This window comes from Panthera tigris, chromosome B1 (assembly GCF_018350195.1).
Source record: "Panthera tigris isolate Pti1 chromosome B1, P.tigris_Pti1_mat1.1, whole genome shotgun sequence".
In the NCBI taxonomy this organism is placed as follows: Eukaryota; Metazoa; Chordata; class Mammalia; order Carnivora; family Felidae; genus Panthera; species Panthera tigris.
Window position 1 is genome coordinate 13,588,223 of NC_056663.1, and position 19,358 is coordinate 13,607,580.

A 19,358-nucleotide genomic window follows, 5' to 3' on the forward strand; every position below is an offset into this window, starting at 1 on the left:
AGGGAGATTTCTTTAAAAAAAAAAAAAAAGAAGAAGAAGAAGAAAATGAAACGTGTACTCACTAGTTGTTATCTTTTTTTCCCCCTAATTAGGACAGAATTTTACCCTAAGGCAGTTAGGAGTTTGTGAACCAGCAACTCGAAGAGGACTTGTGTTTTGTGCGGAAATGGGGCTCCCCCACAGAGGTTACTCTATCAGTGCAGGGTCAGATGCTGATACTGAAAATGAAGCAGTGATGTCCCCAGAGCATGCCATGAGACTTTGGGGCAGGGGGGTCAAATCAGGCCGCAGCTCCTGCCTGTCAAGCCGGTCCAACTCAGCCCTCACCCTGACAGATACGGAGCACGAAAACAAGTCAGACAGTGAGAATGGTAAGTACCATTTTTTGCTCTATAATGTTGGCCTTCAGAGCTGCTGTCTGTTTTAGTCAAATGTGGGGGCATGCTTCTCTTCCTTTCTTCTCTCCTCACATTTCTTCCTTCTCTTTCTTCCTTCTTTCTTTCTTTTGGTTCTAATGCAGTAGAACTCAAGAAGTGTCCTTGAATAATGCATTTTTTCCTGGAAAAAAATCAATATTCGACATCAGATGGTTAAATTATGCAAGCAGTCTATGATGTGTTAGCTATAGTTTTGAAAAACATTTTAATTATGTACAGAAAAAAAAAAAAAGATTAGCTTTGACTTATCTTGGACCATGTCACCTGTTATTCTCTGTGGGGTAGCAAAGCCAGTGGTGATAAAGTTTACCCCAGAGCCAGCTTGTAATCAAAGATGTCTTTGTAGATTCCTCTTGAAGATATCTCAAAGTTGCAGAATCTTAGAATGGATGAGTGAGCACACAGAATAGTTTATTAACAGGGCTCAAGTGATTGAAGAACAAATTTGATCATGCTTTAAACTTACTGGTTGATGAGAGCCATTGAAATTTTGGTAAAGAGCGAGAGTGTGGTTTTTGATGTGCTTTGCGGACTGGATTATCATGCAGTTAAGTCCACACACAGAAATTGCATTGTAGGATATCCAAATAGCAGTGTTGCACACTGTAAGAAAGGTGTCTTTATAAATTATTGGGATTTTTTTTCTTAGTGCCAATGCGGGATAATCACAACAGTTCATTTATATACAATAATAGCTTTAAAAGGAAACTTAATTTTTCGTCAGTATTGCTTTTAAGAAGAATTGGGGCGTCAGTGCCAACGTCCCAGACAACAAAAGGACATTTCTCTGTCGGCATTTAGTATTCACGGTGCCCTTGCTACTTTAATATAGTTATTGATGCTATGTGTGTATGATGCACCAGGAAGCAAGGAGAAAATTAAAATGGAGGAATTGCATGACATTTGAAAAGAAAGATGGTTGTTTCACCAACGGCGTTTCATTTGTATTACTTATTGACCAACTTTGTCAGTTTTGCTTTGCCATAGGAAAGCAGGTCTGTTCAGCTTTCCGTTTTAGCTGCCACAGGACGGAGTGGTGCCTAATGCTTTCACTCTTACCGGCTTCCCTTCGAGTCACACAAAAAAAGTCTCACTTAAACCGACTAACACAGGATCTTATGTAGAATACTTCAGCGCGTCAAACCAAAGTCAAGATCGATTAATGATTCGCACTCACTGTATTCATTTTGGAAGTGTCAGTTTTTGATGGTGGCTGGCTTTATTCCAGCCCCAAACAGGAAACAAGGACGGTTCTTTCTGACAAAATGAGTCTTCGAATCAGGCTGCCAGCGTTTCTCTGAGCTAATCCACTCACCTCCGTAAAACCTGTATTTGTATCTGCTTTCACCGGGGATTCAGAAGTTCCTGACCTTAAATGCGTAAGCGTTGGTACAAACTTTGTTTCCTGTCTATCCGAATCTTCAGGTACGATGGTTATATTCCAAAGTAGCACTCGGCATTTGATTTCCCTAAACTACATGATTAAAACTTATGGTAGTTGTAGAAAAGAACAGAACGTAGCAAGATGATGCATTCGTTTCTGATTATCTGCATTATATCCATACCCGTATCCGTTAAATATTGTCTGGTATCGGGTCAGGTTGTTCTTTCCACCCACAATCTTTGCGGCATCTTTATCCTTTCTAATGACAAATGTATCCTGTTAGAGCATCTGTATTCGTAAAACAGAAATGAAGTGTACGATTTTTAAAATTCTACACCTGCTGAAACGATTTCACGGTGAATGCCCCAACACATGCCGTTTTTTGTTTTTTGTTTTTTTTTTCTTTTTGGAAAATCTAAAACTTACCAAATTTTCAGCTTTTAGTTAAGAGTATGAAATATCCAAATGGCAGGGAGGAGAGAAGGAAGACTGGGTTTCTCCCTACCATGGACCCTCACCATCTGCATGGACCGTCATTACGTAGAGGAGGTCCTCGCCTCCCCTGCTCCCTGGTAGACCTTGTTCATGGAGTTACGTCAAGGTGAGAGAAGGTGTGCTCTTTCCTGGCTCCAGGTGCTTGTTATGAAGCAGAATGAAGAGAGACAGGAAGAGGGTGTCAAGGGCCCTGCATCGAAATTCAGAACATTTGGTAGCATTTGTTGAGAGTAAACAGGTCAGCCAAGTTAAGAGTATAGAGTGTCAAAAACAATGTTTGTTGCGCTGGGCAAGGGATGACTTAAACTCGTGTTTACTCTTTTCCCCAAGGTTTGGCTGTGGTTGTTTTTGAAAAAAAAAAAAAAAAAACACAACAACAAAAAACATTTTGATGGTCCAAGAAGTCCCAATGAGGTCAGCCTAGGGAAGAAAACAAAAGAGCAAATAAAACAGATATGGCCTCTGAAGGGACACTGGTTGTCGCGTAGATTTAATATGTACGGCCATAGGAGCATTTCAGATTAATTTCAGATTATTTGTTCTGAATTGTCACTGATCAGTGCGAAGGAGCAAGATTCCACTAAAAGGAATGAATTGCATTAAGAGGTGGGAAAGCATACTTTTCTGGGATATGTAGCAGATCTTTTGAATTGTGGAATGAAACAAGAGTATGGAGGAATTTTTTTTTTTTTCTGATATCAAAACTATGGATATCTTTCTTAAGCCGAGTTGTAGGGAAAACTAGAATCCATAATCCTACGCACGGCCTTCTAACATCCTTCTAAGCCGTATCCTCAAAACTGTTACGTAGTTTGCTGTTACTATTTCTGGTCAAATATTTCTAATATAAAATAAAAATAATTGAATTCTGTCCTCGGTTATTCTTCGCAGCTCTAAGTTTGAGAGGCTATTGATTTTTCCAGTGATATCTTTCTTTGCTTTTCATTATTTTAAGTGTCTAATATCATTCACTGCACTAGCTTCAGATGCATCATTGGAAGTTCCATTATATCACTCTAGGTCGAAACAAGAAGGACATGTGAGAAATAACTCACCAAAATGAAACGAATTTAGGAACCAGACATTGCCTTGTTTTCATCCGGTTTAGCACTGGAGTTTTCGTTGACTGTTTTCATCATTTGAAATAACTGTGAATAGGCTGTTTTCCCCAGAAAACTGTTATTCAACATTTGTAAAATTATGCAAGCCAAGTGCCCGATGTTCTAGTTGAAACTTCAAAGAAGAGTGTAGTCACTAAAAGGGATTAGGTTTCATTTATTTATTGATAAAGAGGCCAACAGTTCAAGTTAAGAAGGCGCTAGAACGGCTGTGAGGCTAATGAAATTTTGATGGTCTGAGCATCCCACAAGAGGAAAGGAACATTCGGACCATGTCACACGTCTCCATGTTAGCAGAGATTCAAAACAAGTGATAAAATTTATTCTTTTGCAAAACTAACTCTTCACCAACCACGGGGATTTGAAGTTAAAAAAGCATTTAGGGGAAAGAATTTTTTTTTTTTTTCCGGTATATTGAGTTAACGTATGCAATTCCAAATGTTGATCTTGTTCTGAGTTAAGGATATGGGAGAAGACTGTTCTAGACACATAGTGCTTGCTGTGGTCGTTCTCCTCATTCTCCAGCCAGATACTGGTGGGGCAGTGGTTTGTGGTCACCTACTAAGCCGCCGTTCTGGTAAGCTGTTGAGAGGTGACAAAATAAACGTGATGAGTCGCCCTCAGCAAAGGTAGAATCACCAGTATGCTCTGGGTTGTTTTAAGCATCTTTCCTGTCTCTGCTGTATTGTTAAAAGACCCCCGGCTGAATTTCCGCTCTCCAGCTTTGCAGGTAATCTGATCTCAGTTCCAACTGTCTATTTAAATGTCAGGAACAAAGGACTTTTTTTTCCCCCCCCAAGACATCAACCTTTAAGCTTTAAAAATGTTTGTTTGTGCATCTTGTCCCAGAAGAAGCCAAAACATAGACCATCCTTTGTCGTCCGGCGGTGCGGCATCATGAAAGGTGCCTGGGTTTAGAGTCACACTGGTCAAGGTTTCAGTCTCTTCTTTCAGCAGCTGCGACTCTTGGCTCCCGAATCACCCGGAGCTGGAGTTCCCAACTTTCCCCTCTCTGCCTGCTCGTCTTCGGGGGTACTGCAGTCCCAGAGGTGCGGTGCTGTCCTGCTGAGGTCCTCGTCTTGGTTCATCTCCCTCTCTCCGTAGTCTCTTATGCCCCTTGGAAAGCCATGACCTTTGAAGTTAGACCAGGAGGAGCTGGCACTCCTCTTCTGCCTCATTGTCATTCTGGACCTCGAGGGCCTCCACTGAGGGATGGTTGAGGACATGTCGTCAGGGGGCAGATCACCTGGGTTTGCAGGGGTCCCACCACCTCTGCGCTGTGTGACCTTGAACAAGTTAGTTGACCTTCCTGTGCTGCAGTTTCCACAGGGGTAAAATAGAGAAAATGGCACATAGCATATAGTCCGTATAGGGCTGTTGTAAGGATTAAACGAGTTCAGATCTACAGAGCTCATCGTGTGCCTAGAACACTGGCGTCGAGTGAGTGCCCAAAAGTGCGCGTTCTTATCATCCGTAAAAAGTGGACAATTATGTCTCCTTCCTAAGAGGTGATGGGGATTGAGTTAGATAAGCATCATCAAGTTACCTCCACCGTTTTGGCCCACAGCGAATCCCCCCTCCTACCCACCCCCGCCTCTTTTTACTCTCTCTCTGTCTGCATTAGTTTTGTACGTGTGTCGAGGGGAGGGAGGGCTAGTGGTCTCCAGAAAAGGCACTGATAATTTGCATAGTCTGGTGTTTCTGTCGCCATTTATTGACTCTTTTATTTTCCTCCCAAACCCCACATCCTTTTTAATTTACTGTAATTAAATGAATGTACGTTGAATGGTGCCGATAATTAGTCTGATGGCTGTAGACTTCAAAGACTTTTAGCCTGCTCCTTCCCCTCCTGGCCAAAGGAAATTTCAAAAGTAGTGTTTCCCTCAAAGGCATGTTACTTAGACAGCCAGTCAATTAAAAGGCAATTACCTGATGCTCATCAGTTCACACGATAAAATACATCATTCCTGAAAGACTTTATTTCTCACCTGGGGTCTTAGCAATATACCTGTTGTAGGACCTCACTGCTGCCACACTAATTGTGCATGATCCTGAAGTTTTAAGGGCTAATTTGGCTGACAAAGAGGGTAGAGCAGTAAAGTGCAATATTTTTAGGTGAAATAGATACTTTGTGCAGCTAAAATACTTCAAGGAACCAGTTGTCCTTGGGAATACTGTTTTCATTTTTGAAACATTTATTTATCTTAGAGAGAGCGAGAGCACGAGCAGGGGAGGGGCAGAGAGAGGGAGGCAGTGGATCCGAAGCAGGCTCCCTGCTGTCAGGGCAGGGCCCAACGCAGGACTTGAACTCACACACCATGAGATCATGACCTGAGCCACCCAGGCGCCCCAGAATTCCATTGCCTCAACTTTACCCACGAACCTTTCAGCCTACTTTGGAAATTGATTTTACGAATTAGGGTGGAATTCTGTTGCCACAGGAAATAAATACTTCAGCGTTATTCTAATTTTATGAGATTTTACTACACATACTAAACTATAATTTGCATATAAATTCCATTATGGGCTCTCTTCTGGCATGTAATGGTCACTTTTGGCGTGTTCTACCGTTGTAAATTATATTTTATGTTTTAGGTGCCCTGGGATGTCAGAAACAGCAAAAGTCAGATGCTGTATACTTGCTAAATCAAGCTCAGAATTAGAGTGCTGCTTTGCAGAGTCCAGTCAAATAGTTTCGAATATATAAAAGTAATTATATTGCCTTGATATGTATACATTTATGGTTTAATAGCGACTTGCCATTCTCTTCACAAAAGCTTCCCTATTTCACTTTGAAGAATGAGATACGTTTATTTCGTGGATGTGGTACAGGTCACCCGAGCGAATAAAGCTATGATGTGAATTTTTTTTTTTAAATTTAGCGTTCTGACACACTAATTAAGGAGGCTCTAAAGTATACCAACTTTGTTGCTGTGACCTAAGTATTTATATATATGTGTGTTTTCCAGTCTAAGAGGATTTTCAGAACCTCTTGGCTGTTTGCTACTTTTCACATGACTATTGCCATTTCTGCAGACTTCAATTTGTGCTTTAAGTATTGTTCAGAGCATGTGGACTAGATGCTCTCTCTGTTTATAGTCTAAATGTTCTTTTCATTGTAGAGTCGAAATCAAAGTAAAGCGTACTAGGCACATATCAAAACTGATGATGTGTGCTATTTTGATTTTTGAATGTGTTTTTGATATCCTTGAAAAATCACAGTGGTAGCAGGAAGATTGTTTTAATTAATGAATTGAACGGCAGCAAATGCTGAATCAGGTTTATTGATGTAATTATCACTGAAATAGAAAAATTGAGTGTTAGAGCCATAGAACCTTAGTGGATTTGCCATTCTGTGGGTATTCAAGTGTTTGAAAAGCAACTAACTGGGGTTTTCTTGGTGCTACTTAAAGAATATTCTTCCCAAGTCATAATAATTCTGCTTATCAACATTATACACACATGCAAGTATAAACGTGAAGACCTTATACATTATTTACTGAGTAGTGTGAACAATGGTTTTACTACCTTGAAGTTTTTTTATATTTATCAGTGGATTTGAGATAATTTTCCATAATGAGTAGACTGTACAGAAACTAAAGGCAAAATCTTTTTTTTTTTTAAGTTTATTTATTTATTTTTTTTTTTTTAATTTTTTTTTTTTCAACGTTTTTTATTTATTTTTGGCACAGAGAGAGACAGAGCATGAACGGGGGAGGGGCAGAGAGAGAGGGAGACACAGAATCGGAAACAGGCTCCAGGCTCCGAGCCATCAGCCCAGAGCCTGACGCGGGGCTCGAACTCACGGACCGCGAGATCGTGACCTGGCTGAAGTCGGACGCTTAGCCGACTGCGCCACCCAGGCGCCCCTAGTTTATTTATTTATTTTGAGAGAGAGACATGAGAGGGGCAGAGAGAGAGGGGGAGAGAGAGAATCCCAAGCAGGCTTCCCACTGTCAGCACAGAGCCCGCCCCAGGGCCTGAACCCATGAACTGTGAGATCATGACCTGAGCCAAAACCAAGAGTCAGGCATTTAACCCACCGAGCCACCCAGGGGCTGCTAAAAAATGCAAAATCACTTTAAAATGCATATTGAAATTCCTACAAATGCGTATAAATTTGAGAAAAGGGCTATTAAAAATGTCTTATGAGTAGTACCTTGACTTTACATATCGTCGCACAGACAGCGCACTTGGGTGGCTCAGTCAGTTTCGGCTCAGGTCCTGAGCCTGATCTCATGGTTCGTGGGTTTGAGCCCCACATCAGGCTCTATGTTGATGGCACGGAGCCTGCTTTGGATTCTGTCTCCCTCTTTCTCTCTCTCTGCCCCTTCCCTGCTCGCTCTCTCTCTCTCTCTATTTCTATCTCTCTTAAATAAATAAACATTAAATATTGTCACACAGAAACTGAAAAGTGAACACAGTTTAGATGTGACTTTTTGAACTGATTTCTTACTTACTATGCCAACTACATCTTCCCTCAATGAACAGTAAATGCTGGGTATTGTACCAGGTGCTGGAAAAACAAAAAGGAGTAAGAAGTCATCCCCAACTTCGAGAGACTCATAGGCTGAGTGGGCCAACGGGCTTGGATTTTAATGTGGTAAATGATATTAGCACACGATATGCAAAGTCAGTGTCAGCACAGAGAAGATTGTTGCCAACAGAGATTGAGGGTGGGAGAGAAGAGGGAAGAAGAAGGAGGTGGCTTTGGAATGCAGGCTCGAAGATGTATAGAAATTCAAGACGTAGGTAGAGCAGCAAAGGAGAAGGGATAAAATCTGTAGGGACTCTTCTGAGAGCCATGGGCTGTTTGGTACCGGGAACACAGGATGTGGGGAGGTGAGTGATGATTTGCGGCGGTGCAAGCTGCCCCAAACCATATTTGCAAACGGCCACGCGGCCATGTTAAGACATCTGTCCTTTTTCCTGAAGGTGATGGAAAGGCTCTGAAGGATTTTCGTGCAGAGTAATATTACAGTCCTATTTACAGTCTACGGAGCACTCTGAAAGCAGTCCCGAAAGTCGACTGTCTTCCCCACAGGGAGTAAGATCTGTAGGGGCTCGGCTCTGTTCACCATTCCATCTCTGTACTCATCTTGCCCAGTGCCTGAGCCTGGAGGTACAGTGTTTGCTGAGCAAAGACGCAGTGGGTTTGTAGGTCGAACTTGAAAGCAAATGGGCCAACCAGGTAGTAGTATAATTATCAGAGTGAGAAGATACACAAGTTTAAACCAAGAACTAGGCAGGAGAGGAAGACTGATTGAAATAGAAAGCATCAAGAGTTGAAGATTTATTCATCGTGCTGGGATTAGGGACGTTTAAAAAGACCCTGTAATGTGGAAGAACAGTACGATCCCAGCAATGGTATAATTCAAGTTGGAGGTTAAAGTATATTGTTTGTCGTAGAGTTAGTAAGTCAGACATGAACGGGTTGTATTTAAGGTGTCTGGGGACACCAAAGTTCAATAATCTATTAGGCAGTTATACATAGAGTAAGAAAATTCAAGTAGATTTTGTTTAAAAACATTTACCTTATAATCCATATCATTGCAGTGCAAGCCATGTGGCAGAATTAAAAGTGTCCCCAAAAGCAAACCTTGAGTCAAGAGGAGAACGGAAGGTTAAGTCCTGAGTTCACCAATATGTAACATAAAGGCTTAAAGGGAGTACCCATGAAAGAGACAAAGGAGGACCCTCCACAGAGATAAAGAGAAAATCAACAATCTGTTCACAGGAGACAAGAGAGAGCGGGGATGGGAAGCGAGAGAGGGTCTGAACTTCCAAAAGTCTAGTGAGTCAAGTGCAGAGATACCCTTTGGACTGCACACGAGGTTATTCATTTCTGTGTAGGGGGCCTGGTGGTCAAATTGCAGTGGGAGGGCATAAGAACAGAAACCTAAAAATATGGCACCAACAAGTGTTGATCATTCTTTCCAAAGACAGAAGGGAGGTAGGCTGGCAACCCCTGAGATACACAGAGGCAGAGGTATTTTTATGTCGGAGGACATTTCAGCCTCTTTATAAGGAAAAGGAAGGAGCCATCCAGCAACGAGAAGGGGAACAGAGAGATTAGGGAACATTGATAATTTGGCCTCTGAGGGATGTAGAGCAAAGGGATCTTGGAAATACAAATTTATGTCACTGCGAATCTCTCAAAGCGTTTTATCGTTTAAGGTACTCTTCATCTTAAAACTGTGTGTGCATGATAAGTTTTGGGTTTGTTATAGAAAAGGTACACTTAAAAAAGGTAAACTTCGATCTGTATTGATTAGAATCATGCAAATGGCAAGTCGGTGTAGTATAAGTTGATGATAGCTGACGGAATTGAGACTCTGTCATCAGAAGGTTTGGGGGAAAGTACATTCTTATTCAAAATTGATGCTTTATTTCAGGTAGTTCTATAAAACCGTAAGTACAGACACGCACACACACACACACACACACACACCCAGAATCCAGTGGAAAACAGGTAGTTATTGACTTCGGAGCCTGACCTAACAGGACTGTTCTCCGTACTCTTCCAGACACATAGGTAACTTCTTTCTTTTCCTTATCCTTTCCTTTGCTTAAGAAATGTGCGTGTTTATAAACTTAAAATTGTATAACGAGATTTGATCATTAATTAATACTCTCAAGGCATTATCAAACATTTATTTTTAAAAATCACATCCAGAAGGGGGCCAGAAAGCCATATCACAAGAGATATGTCCAAGAAAAAAAAAAAGAAAAAAGAGAAATACGCTATAAAGCGCCAGAGTGGAAGTTATTACCTGTATGTTGCAGTTTGGAAGATGGTGACCCTGTGAGATGATTATTCAGACTAAACTGAATAATTGATTTGTCTTAATTAGTTAATATCAAAGTAATCCGTAGGAAGTAGGCTTGATCTTCCAACTGGTTTTTATAGGGGTGTTAAAGTTCACAAAGAGAGATCTTAAAATTTTGACATACAGCAGCTGGAGATTCCTGGGGGATTTGAAAGTGCTTGAACGAAATGTCAGTTGCTGCAGAACACAAGTATAAAACATTCCCTTATAATGGACTGCGTCTCATTTACTGTGACTGGTGCACCATTGTATAGATTGTAGGGTACAAAATATTCTCATAGGTGCTTATTCGTTGTTCAGATGAACCTCTTTAAAAAGCTTAAGACTTCAGATAATCATTAGAATTTTTTAAACATTCAGTCATTGTTTGCATTGTACTATCTCGATAACCAAGTAAAATGATAGGTCATGACAGACATGATAAAAATGAAACTTTAGATCAAACAAATTTAAGTATAAAATATCATGAGTGTTTAAATTCATGCCCTTAATGGATCTATTTTAGTTACTTTGCATCACATGGTCATTGGACAGTGCAGAGAAGCAAATGGGTAGTATGAACGAGTTTTTATTTTGGTATTTACGCTTTTATTCTTTTCTGTGTGTATACTTTTCAAAAACTAAAACTGCAATTTCTGTTTTTACCGAAGTCACTCCATGTTATCAGACATTCTTCTACAAAATAATATTTTTCCATGCTAAGCTTTACTGTAATTTGTTTAACAGACCCACTACTTTTGGACGTGTAGGTTGTTTGAAATTTCCCTGTTATAAATTGTGTTGTAGTAACTATCCTAGTGGCTAAATCCTTGCCCCGAATTCTGTTACTACCTTAGGATAAATTCTTGGAAGTGGGATCTCAGAGCCAAAGGGTACATACAATTTAAAGCTTTTGATAGACCCTGTCAAAGTGCCCTGCAAAAAAAACTTGTATCAATTTACACTCCCACCAGCGGTACAAAAAAGTGTCTTTTTCCACAAGCCATTGACAACAGATGTTGCCATGCTTTAACATGATGGCAACTTGATAAAATATAGCATCTTACTGTTGTTGGAATTTATATTCATTTGATTGATAGGTTGAATATATTCTCATGTATCTGTATACCGGTTTAGTTCTGTTTGTATTTCTTCTTTTGTGAATTGCCAGTTCATGCCCTTTGTCCATTGTTCTATCGGGGTATATGAAGAAACGGATATTCTAGGACGTAAGGAAAGTGAGAGTGGAATTCAAGGACACCAGGACACTGACACTTCCCCCCCTAACCCCGCCCCGCCCCGCCCCGGGTGTACATGCAGCCTTAATGAGAGGGTTTGGTTGTAGGAAGACCTGATATGTATAAACGTCTCCTTAAATGGGGGCCTTCTGCTCGGAGAGATAGGTGTAGGCTTCATAAGCGTAATGAGTAGAGATGCCAATTCTATGGATCAAGTGTAAGGTCCTCCGGTCTAGCAGGACCCTGCCTTGCTTAAATAGCTGCACACTCTTTGTTAGAGATTCTAAGTGCCAAGAAAATCTGCATCTTCTCCAGCTCGGCAAAGCAGATTCATTTCTACCAAGTTTCTGCCTCCTTCTCAAATAAATTTTAAAAGGCAATGGTAGCAGTAAGAGGTAAATCTTTTTTCATCAATCCTTAGCCTGATGGGAAAGATGCAGTAGAGAGAGGTAGCTATTATATATATATATATATATATATATATATTTTTTTTTTTTTTTTTTTTTTTACTTAGAGAATTTCAAGTGCTTTCTTATAATAAGAATGTTAATAATTCTTTGTCTCTTTTGAGATATTTAGATCCTAATCTTTTGAAAGTGTTTTGTTTAGCTAGAGTTTAAGATATTGTTTCTATAAAGATTTTTTTAAAGAAAGCTTTTAAAGTATAGTCAAGTCATTTACATTATTTACTGGTGTTTGCGCGTGTGTGTGCGTGTGTGTGCGCTTAGATATGTTGGCTTTACCCCTAGAGCAAATTACCGTTTCTGGTTTCTTCCTTTTTAAAATATTTCTTTTTATTTACCTTCAGTCAATCTAAATGTTGTACAGTATAGTCTATGGTGTAGGGATTTCAACTGATTGTCTTCACACGATTCATTTTTGTAAATGTCATTTAATTTAATTAGGGGATGCTTCATGATGTCTAATAAGTACATACTAATATACTTAAATTTTGGCAATGAGACGTCGGTGAAAAATTGTACCGTTAAACCTTTGCAATGAAATAGGAAAAGATTTATGAAATTCCTTATATAAAGAGTAGTTTTTAGATACTAAATACAGGTTTGGTCATTTTTTGAGACATCTAGAATGCTAACTAAAAAGCAACATTTTGGGGAATACACAATTAGCCCAGGTAGCAGTGCAATATGTAACCTATAGGTATTGCAAAAAATGTAGTAATAGAAAAACAGAATGCAATAGGCTTATGGAAGTCATATATAATGTCACAAGCAGTTCCTGAGATCTATTTTTCAGTAAAAAATAAAGCATTCATCCTGCGAAAAGTTAGGATTTATTGTATTCTGTGAACATCCTTATATCAAATATTTTGAGAGATATTTTGGGGGAATAAATTATATCTTTTGCTTTCAAGCTAATAGACTTGGAGATCCAGGGCTTTACAACGAAGAAACAATTAGAAGGCAAAGCGGCAAGATGAAATACATTATTGCTCAACTGCACATTGAGAAGAGAGAAGCAATCAAGATTCAGAAAAGGATTTTGCAGAAATTTTAGGATTTAAGCAGGACTTGGAAGGTGGTAAAGTACGTTTAAGTGTATCAGAAGCGTGGGCCACGCTTACTTACAGTTGGGACAGCTTGAGGAAATGCTTGGAATCAATAAGGGGAATCATGGGGAGGCCACCCCATCTAGAAGAATCCTCCTGGGAAGCAATGGAGAGTAAAGTTGACAGGGAAATGGAATTGATTTATGAAGAACTGTAAATGTCAGGCTGAAGGTCTAAGCTTGTCGCTGTGGATAGTGTCTGTCCTGCCCATGTCCTAAAGCGGAGTTGAGACATGACGGACAGATGATTTCAAGGCAGACTTGGAACTGATGAGCCAGGGTCCCATATGAACCAGCAATGGGCTGGTTGTGAACAGGGAGGAAGGAACAAGTCGTAGTGCTGTTGATGGGGTTTGCAAGGTGAGAAAGGAAGATAACGAGCCAAACAGGACTCCTAGCATGTGAGTTCAGAACCTGGAAGAACGTTGCCATCATAGAAAAGGGGGGAGGGCCAGAGAAAGATCAATAAAATAGACTTTCATCTGCACGATTACGTAAAATCATAGTGCGAAAGAGTTCACGTTGCGGTTTGGGAGACAGTAAACGGTATGTAAAAGATGTTCTTGAAGACTAAAAATAAATGTGGATTTAAGGGAATATGCAGAAACAGATTGCCCGTACCCTTGATTTGGTGTTTATCTTCACCTCAGCCACCATGAAGGTTTTGCAACTGATACATTTTCCATGGGAACCACGGGAGAACACCAGGACCTGTGTCGGGGTGATGCAAAGAAGGAGGCTGCAAGGTTATTCGCAATAAACCGTATTCCGCTTCCACCTGTGGGTCTCAGTTCTGATAAAGATTTTAAATCAGGATGGCTGAGTTCTGGAGATAGCTTGGCGAAGTCACAGCAGTTGTCCTGACCCTTGGCCAGTGGGCCCCTCAATGACATAAAGGCAAAGGATTTATATTCCATTAGTTGTCACTGTTCACATTTGCATCTTTTAAGGGTCTGGATGTTAACTTCCCGGTTTCACCATTCGCACACTGAGTGTACTTACTGTTTTTTCTTCTCCAAATATTAAGAGATTGATGCAGATGGTCCAAAGGGGAACTTGGGCTACAGCATTTCTTTAAAGTGTCGTCATACTTTTTACCTATCTTTTGCGAGATTGATTGCTAGAAGGATAAAAACTACTGAAAAGAAATCTACATGGAGGTGAACGTTTGAGCTTTAAGGGATAAGAATATTGATGATATATACCCATGAGTTTGGGTTGCTTTTCCCGTATTTCAGGTAGTTTGTACTGAATGTATCACTCATGGATAGTTGATAGCTGTCAGGTAAGACTCCTTTTCCTGAAGAAACAATCGAAAGAGTGAGAGTCTAGATTGATCCTCTCCTTGAAATACAATTCTTATTCTATTTGAATTAGAAATCTTCAGCCACAACAATCCTCTTACCCCAACCAATTCTGGTTCCGCTATTAAGATGTCATTCGTTTCTGGAACAGTTTGTATTCTCTACCAAATCCTTTGACTTCCCATAGAGAGTGTCATTACTGTGCAGAAACGAAGTGACACTTCCAATGAAAATTGCTAAGGATTTTGTCTATGAGTATTATTGTTATTGGTCTTTGGAAAAACCATTATATGAGAATCTAATGGCAGAGTAGGAGTTTGATAGAGTTATGGGCAGAGGCAGGGATACATTTTTGATTTTTATTGAGTACCTATTATATTCGATCTATTACCCTCTTAGTTTAGCATTATTATCCCTATTTTACCAATGGAAAGAAACTTAAGGCTTAGAGAATCCAAATGTCATGCTAAGGTCTCACAGATACTAAACGACAAAGCCAAGATTCAAGCTGCTGTTTGATTCCCAAACCCACGGTAGCACACTGCCTACTCTTGAGTGGAATCTATCGGTACCAGACAATTGTAGAGTGTAGGTCCCTCAGATCACGTACTTTTCAAAGAGAAGGACAAATCCTTGCCAGTGTAAATGTCGTCCTTGTCACCATAAGCTTCTGTGTAGTTAGATTTATTTCACACTTCTTAGTTTAAGATGTAATTCTACTATATTTAGAAGAGAGTTTCATAGGTGCAGTGATAATGACACTTGATTAGAAGTACAGAGATCTGATTTCTTATTCTGGCTCTATAATTAAGTCATTGCTTGACCTTGGACCATTCACCCAATGTCTTTGGGTCTGAGTTTCTGCAAACGGTGTCTTCTTATTAAACAGTTTTTAAAATATGCATTGTTTTGTCTTTGGTTAACACTACAAAGCTAATATTGCTAAGTTTTCTCTTGAGGATTTCCCACAAGGGACAGAAGTCATCATGTTGGGTTAGGATAGGTCTAGCAAAGTGATGATATGAAGCATAAAAGCCTAATAAACCACCTAAAGTAGCAGGAAAAATTAGATTTATTATTTGCATCAATCAAACATAATCCAAGCTTCCTTTGCTTGTTCGAATGTCTCTTAGAAGTATTCGGTCTCCAAAGAATGAAACTATGGCCCTTGAACTAATACAATATGCATTGTTGCCTACGAAGTTCTGTTATCTTTTGTTTTGTTTTGACTAACATTCCATCTATATTACTCGTGTCATCTCAGATTCCTAAAATAAATTTGATTCAGTGCTGAGTCCTTTCTAAATAAACATTAAGAATTCTGTGGTATTTTATAAGTGTAGAAAATATGCTTAGTAGTGATATTCAAGGAAAAAATCTTTTTAAATATCTTGCCATACCTAGCAAGTAGGCACTTAATGTTTATCGGAGAATACAAAAATAACTGAGATGACCTAAATATTTCAATAAATCTTTCATACAATGATAATTGGTCTGTTTTAACCAACAAAAAACAGGCACCATTTCTCTTTCTCTTTCATGTACTTTTTAAAGGGGGAAGATTTGGTTTGTTTTGACTATGGTCATACTCGGTTTCCATATATGATCATTCCTACCCCCAAATTTCCCCATGTATTATTATCTGTGTCTTTCTTGAGATACTACAGACTCTCAAAACACAATGTGGCTCAGGGTGTTATTTCACTGGACTAACGTTCCTGTGATTACCTGCCTGTTTCTAGAGGAAATGATCTGTGCAAATCACTTCTGCGTTGTGTTGCAAAAGGACCTGCCGGATAATTGAATTTCATAATCATAAGTCTGACAGAGGCCTTAGGAGACATTAGTTCTGTTCTCTGTCAGGCAGCTTAGAGAGAGACGTGCCTGAAGTAGGTATCACAGTTTTCCTGACTTTACCCCTTTTTCTGTGTTTACCTGGAAATTTTGTTTCCTGATTTTTACCCTAAGTTCTTGGATGGATATAGAAAAATGTTGGTGCTCAGTTTCGCGTCATAATCTTTCTTATACTACAGAAACAAGGCTGTTGTCTTCTTTTCTCAAAACTAATAAGGCCCAAGATTCATTTTTTGATAAACTGATCCTACCACCTAGCCCTAATCATTTTCATTATTCACTGAATATTCCTAATTCATCATGTCCCCTTAGTTTCTGAGGACCACACCTGTGCACACACACACACGCTTTCTCTTGCTTTTTTGAAGGCAGAGACATCCATCGTATTTCTGGCTGGAAGTTATTTTTAATGCCTATGCTATGTACCAACAGAATGCCAAAAAGCATGGTATCTGTCCTCAAAATGTGTTTTCAGCGGTTAAATCCCCTTTGAAGGCACTTTTATTCAACTCTGACCTAAGTGTCACCAGGATGTTCCCGTCCTCATTGAGAAGATCCATTCTTTCCCCTTCCATATAAATATCTTTGTAATCCCTCCATCAATTTGTCTGTAATTTCAGTTTTGGATTTCTTTAGAATTTTGCATAAAACACTTATTTCCTAGAACTAATTTCCTACTATGGATTACTGGATCGGAACTTTCTTATAACTTTCTCCTCACATTGGCTAATTCTTACTAATCTAGTGACATTGTATTGTAATGTACCATTTAGCCTCCCTGCTCTTAATTATCACTAAGACCCTCTCCTGCTTTTTCCTCTCTTGTGTCATCTCTAAATTTCTTTGTAACTGGGGTTTCAAATACACGTTTCTTTCAACCCGCAGTTCCTAATAAGCCAGGATGAGCAGTAAATATCTGTTTGAAGGGCTGACTTCGTACCTTTTCAAATCTTGTTTCCCACACTCAAAAAGTCAATGCAGCTTTCAAGAGATCTAGGTTGAAAAGCGCATAGAGTATGTGCATTGATGAAAGCTGGCTCCACAAACACGATACTGTAGTTCTTTGTGTTTCAAATAGCAAACCTGAGAATACCTTACTTTGGTTTGTAGTTTAAAGTGTTATCTAGGTAAATTATGCAAACGCTCATTAACAGAAATAACTTGTTATGTTTTCGAAAACTGCTACTGGGGAATAGAATGGTAGCTGTCTTTTAGTAGCCTACTTGTTTTTTCCTAACGGGTATAAATCATTAGGAATAAATTGTGTTCTGTCATTGTAGCCAGTAATTGGTGACATTTTCTTGTCAGCACGGGATTATAAATAACAGCAATATACATACTGTCAACAGATTCATTATGTTATGAAAAACATAAACCAGGAGTCTTTTAACTATACTTTGCATATTTTCTATATTAAGTGTGACACTGACATCTTTACAAAATTTTAGGGAATACTCGACAGAGCAGTTTTCATCGTTAATACCTTCAAATTGTTTTATTATGCTTTAAATGTATTTTAATTACTTCTGTTTCTTCCCTAGTTCCTGGAAAATATGTTCTTCCAAGAGTATTTTGCTTACAAACAGATATTTGATCAATAAAACAGATAGGGTGTTTTTTTTTAGTAGTAAAACACGCAAGAGACATGCAAAAGACTGTAAGCATTTGTGATGCATTTTAACATAGCTCATAGTGTTAGAGTAACTAAAAATACAAGGCCTTCAAATTGTACATAATAATAGTGATGCTCCGTTCCAAGCTGAAGGAAACAATAAGGCATTTGAAAGTAGCACTAAGGTGGACCAAACCTCATCATTACTTGCCTCATTGATTATTAAATCAGCCTGTCGCTTTCCACGTTGAGGGTGCTGGCAATGTTCGAGACCCATCACCTCTTGGAACCACCACTCCCTGTAAAGGAAGATAACAGCCCTCACTTTCAGTAGCTTTAGCACTTCCTGGAGGGGAGGTTTTATTTTTCTTGGCGTCTTCAAAGTTAAGACAGAAAAGCCCCTTCAGTTAGGGAGAGCGCCCAACAGGCAAACCCACTCCAGCTCTTTGACCCCCTTTTCCTGGACAAGTGTGTCGGCCTTTTCCTTGAAGCCTCTGGAGTAACACTTGAAGGGCATTGTTTCTGGCCAGCTCCCTGGAATCATGGTGGGGAGCTTCTGGCATCCTGACTTCCCCATTGAGAGGATGTCTCGTGCGCTCCTCTCTTGGGTTCACTCTTTCCAGCTCTACAATGTGTCTGAAGTTTACCTCCTATTCCTCCCCTTTGTGGAAACATCGTTGTCTGCGGTTTTAGTACTTTGCTTTTCATTATTCATTCAGCGAATGCAGCGAAAGCGTTCTTTCTGTCTCTTCACGGGGGTACAAAGCTGAAAAAACAGGACCCACCAGAGTGGATTGTATAGTATTTTCGAAATGACTCGACCAAGAGCTGGAGTATTTATGCATATCAGACCTCCTGAGTCATGTTTGTCTCTTTTAAGACTTCTGTGTTAATTTCCTCTCATATCAGGCAATACATTGTTCAGATGTCCCTCTTTTCTCCTTAAGGTTAGCCTTTTAGCAAAATGTTTTGTTTTGTTTTTATTTTCACTAATGGTGTTTCCAAATCTTTTTTTCTTTCACAGACTGAATCTGAATTCAGTATGTATATATACGTATATATACACATACACATATATATTTTTTAATGTGTATTTATTTATTTTTGAGAGAGGGACAATAAGCAAGGGAGGGACAAAGAGAGAGAATCCCAACCAGGCTTCACACTGTGGGTGCAGAGCCCAACACGGGGCTCCACAGCACCAACCGTGAGATCATGACCTGAGCTGAAATCAAGAGTCAGATCCTTAACTGACTGAGCCACCCAGGAGCCCCTGAATTATATTTGATTTTGAATTCTGCTTTTTCCTTGCTGGCTTCCTGATGCTTCTTTGGTACCCTTTCTATTCTTTCCCTACTCAACATCATGTGGCCGTCTAAAGTCACAAAAACATACCCTGTCTTTCACGATGGAAAATTTTATTTTATTTTTTTTAACGTTTATTTATTTTTGAGACAGAGAGAGACAGAGCATGAACAGGGGAAGGGCAGAGAGAGAGGGAGACACAGAATCCGAAACAGGCTCCAGGCTCTGAGCTG

The 19,358-nt window shown here is 39.6% G+C and overlaps 1 protein-coding gene across 3 annotated transcripts in view; it reads left to right on the plus strand.

Moving 5' to 3' along the window:
* Positions 1-19,358, plus strand: part of TENM3 (teneurin transmembrane protein 3) — a 446,972-nt gene that overhangs the window by 22,732 nt on the left and 404,882 nt on the right. For all 3 annotated transcript variants that reach the window (XM_042982909.1, XM_042982911.1, XM_042982912.1), the window contains exon 3: positions 93-371. In XM_042982909.1, the coding sequence (XP_042838843.1) occupies positions 93-371 (279 nt within the window). The remainder of the gene's footprint in view (positions 1-92; positions 372-19,358) is intronic.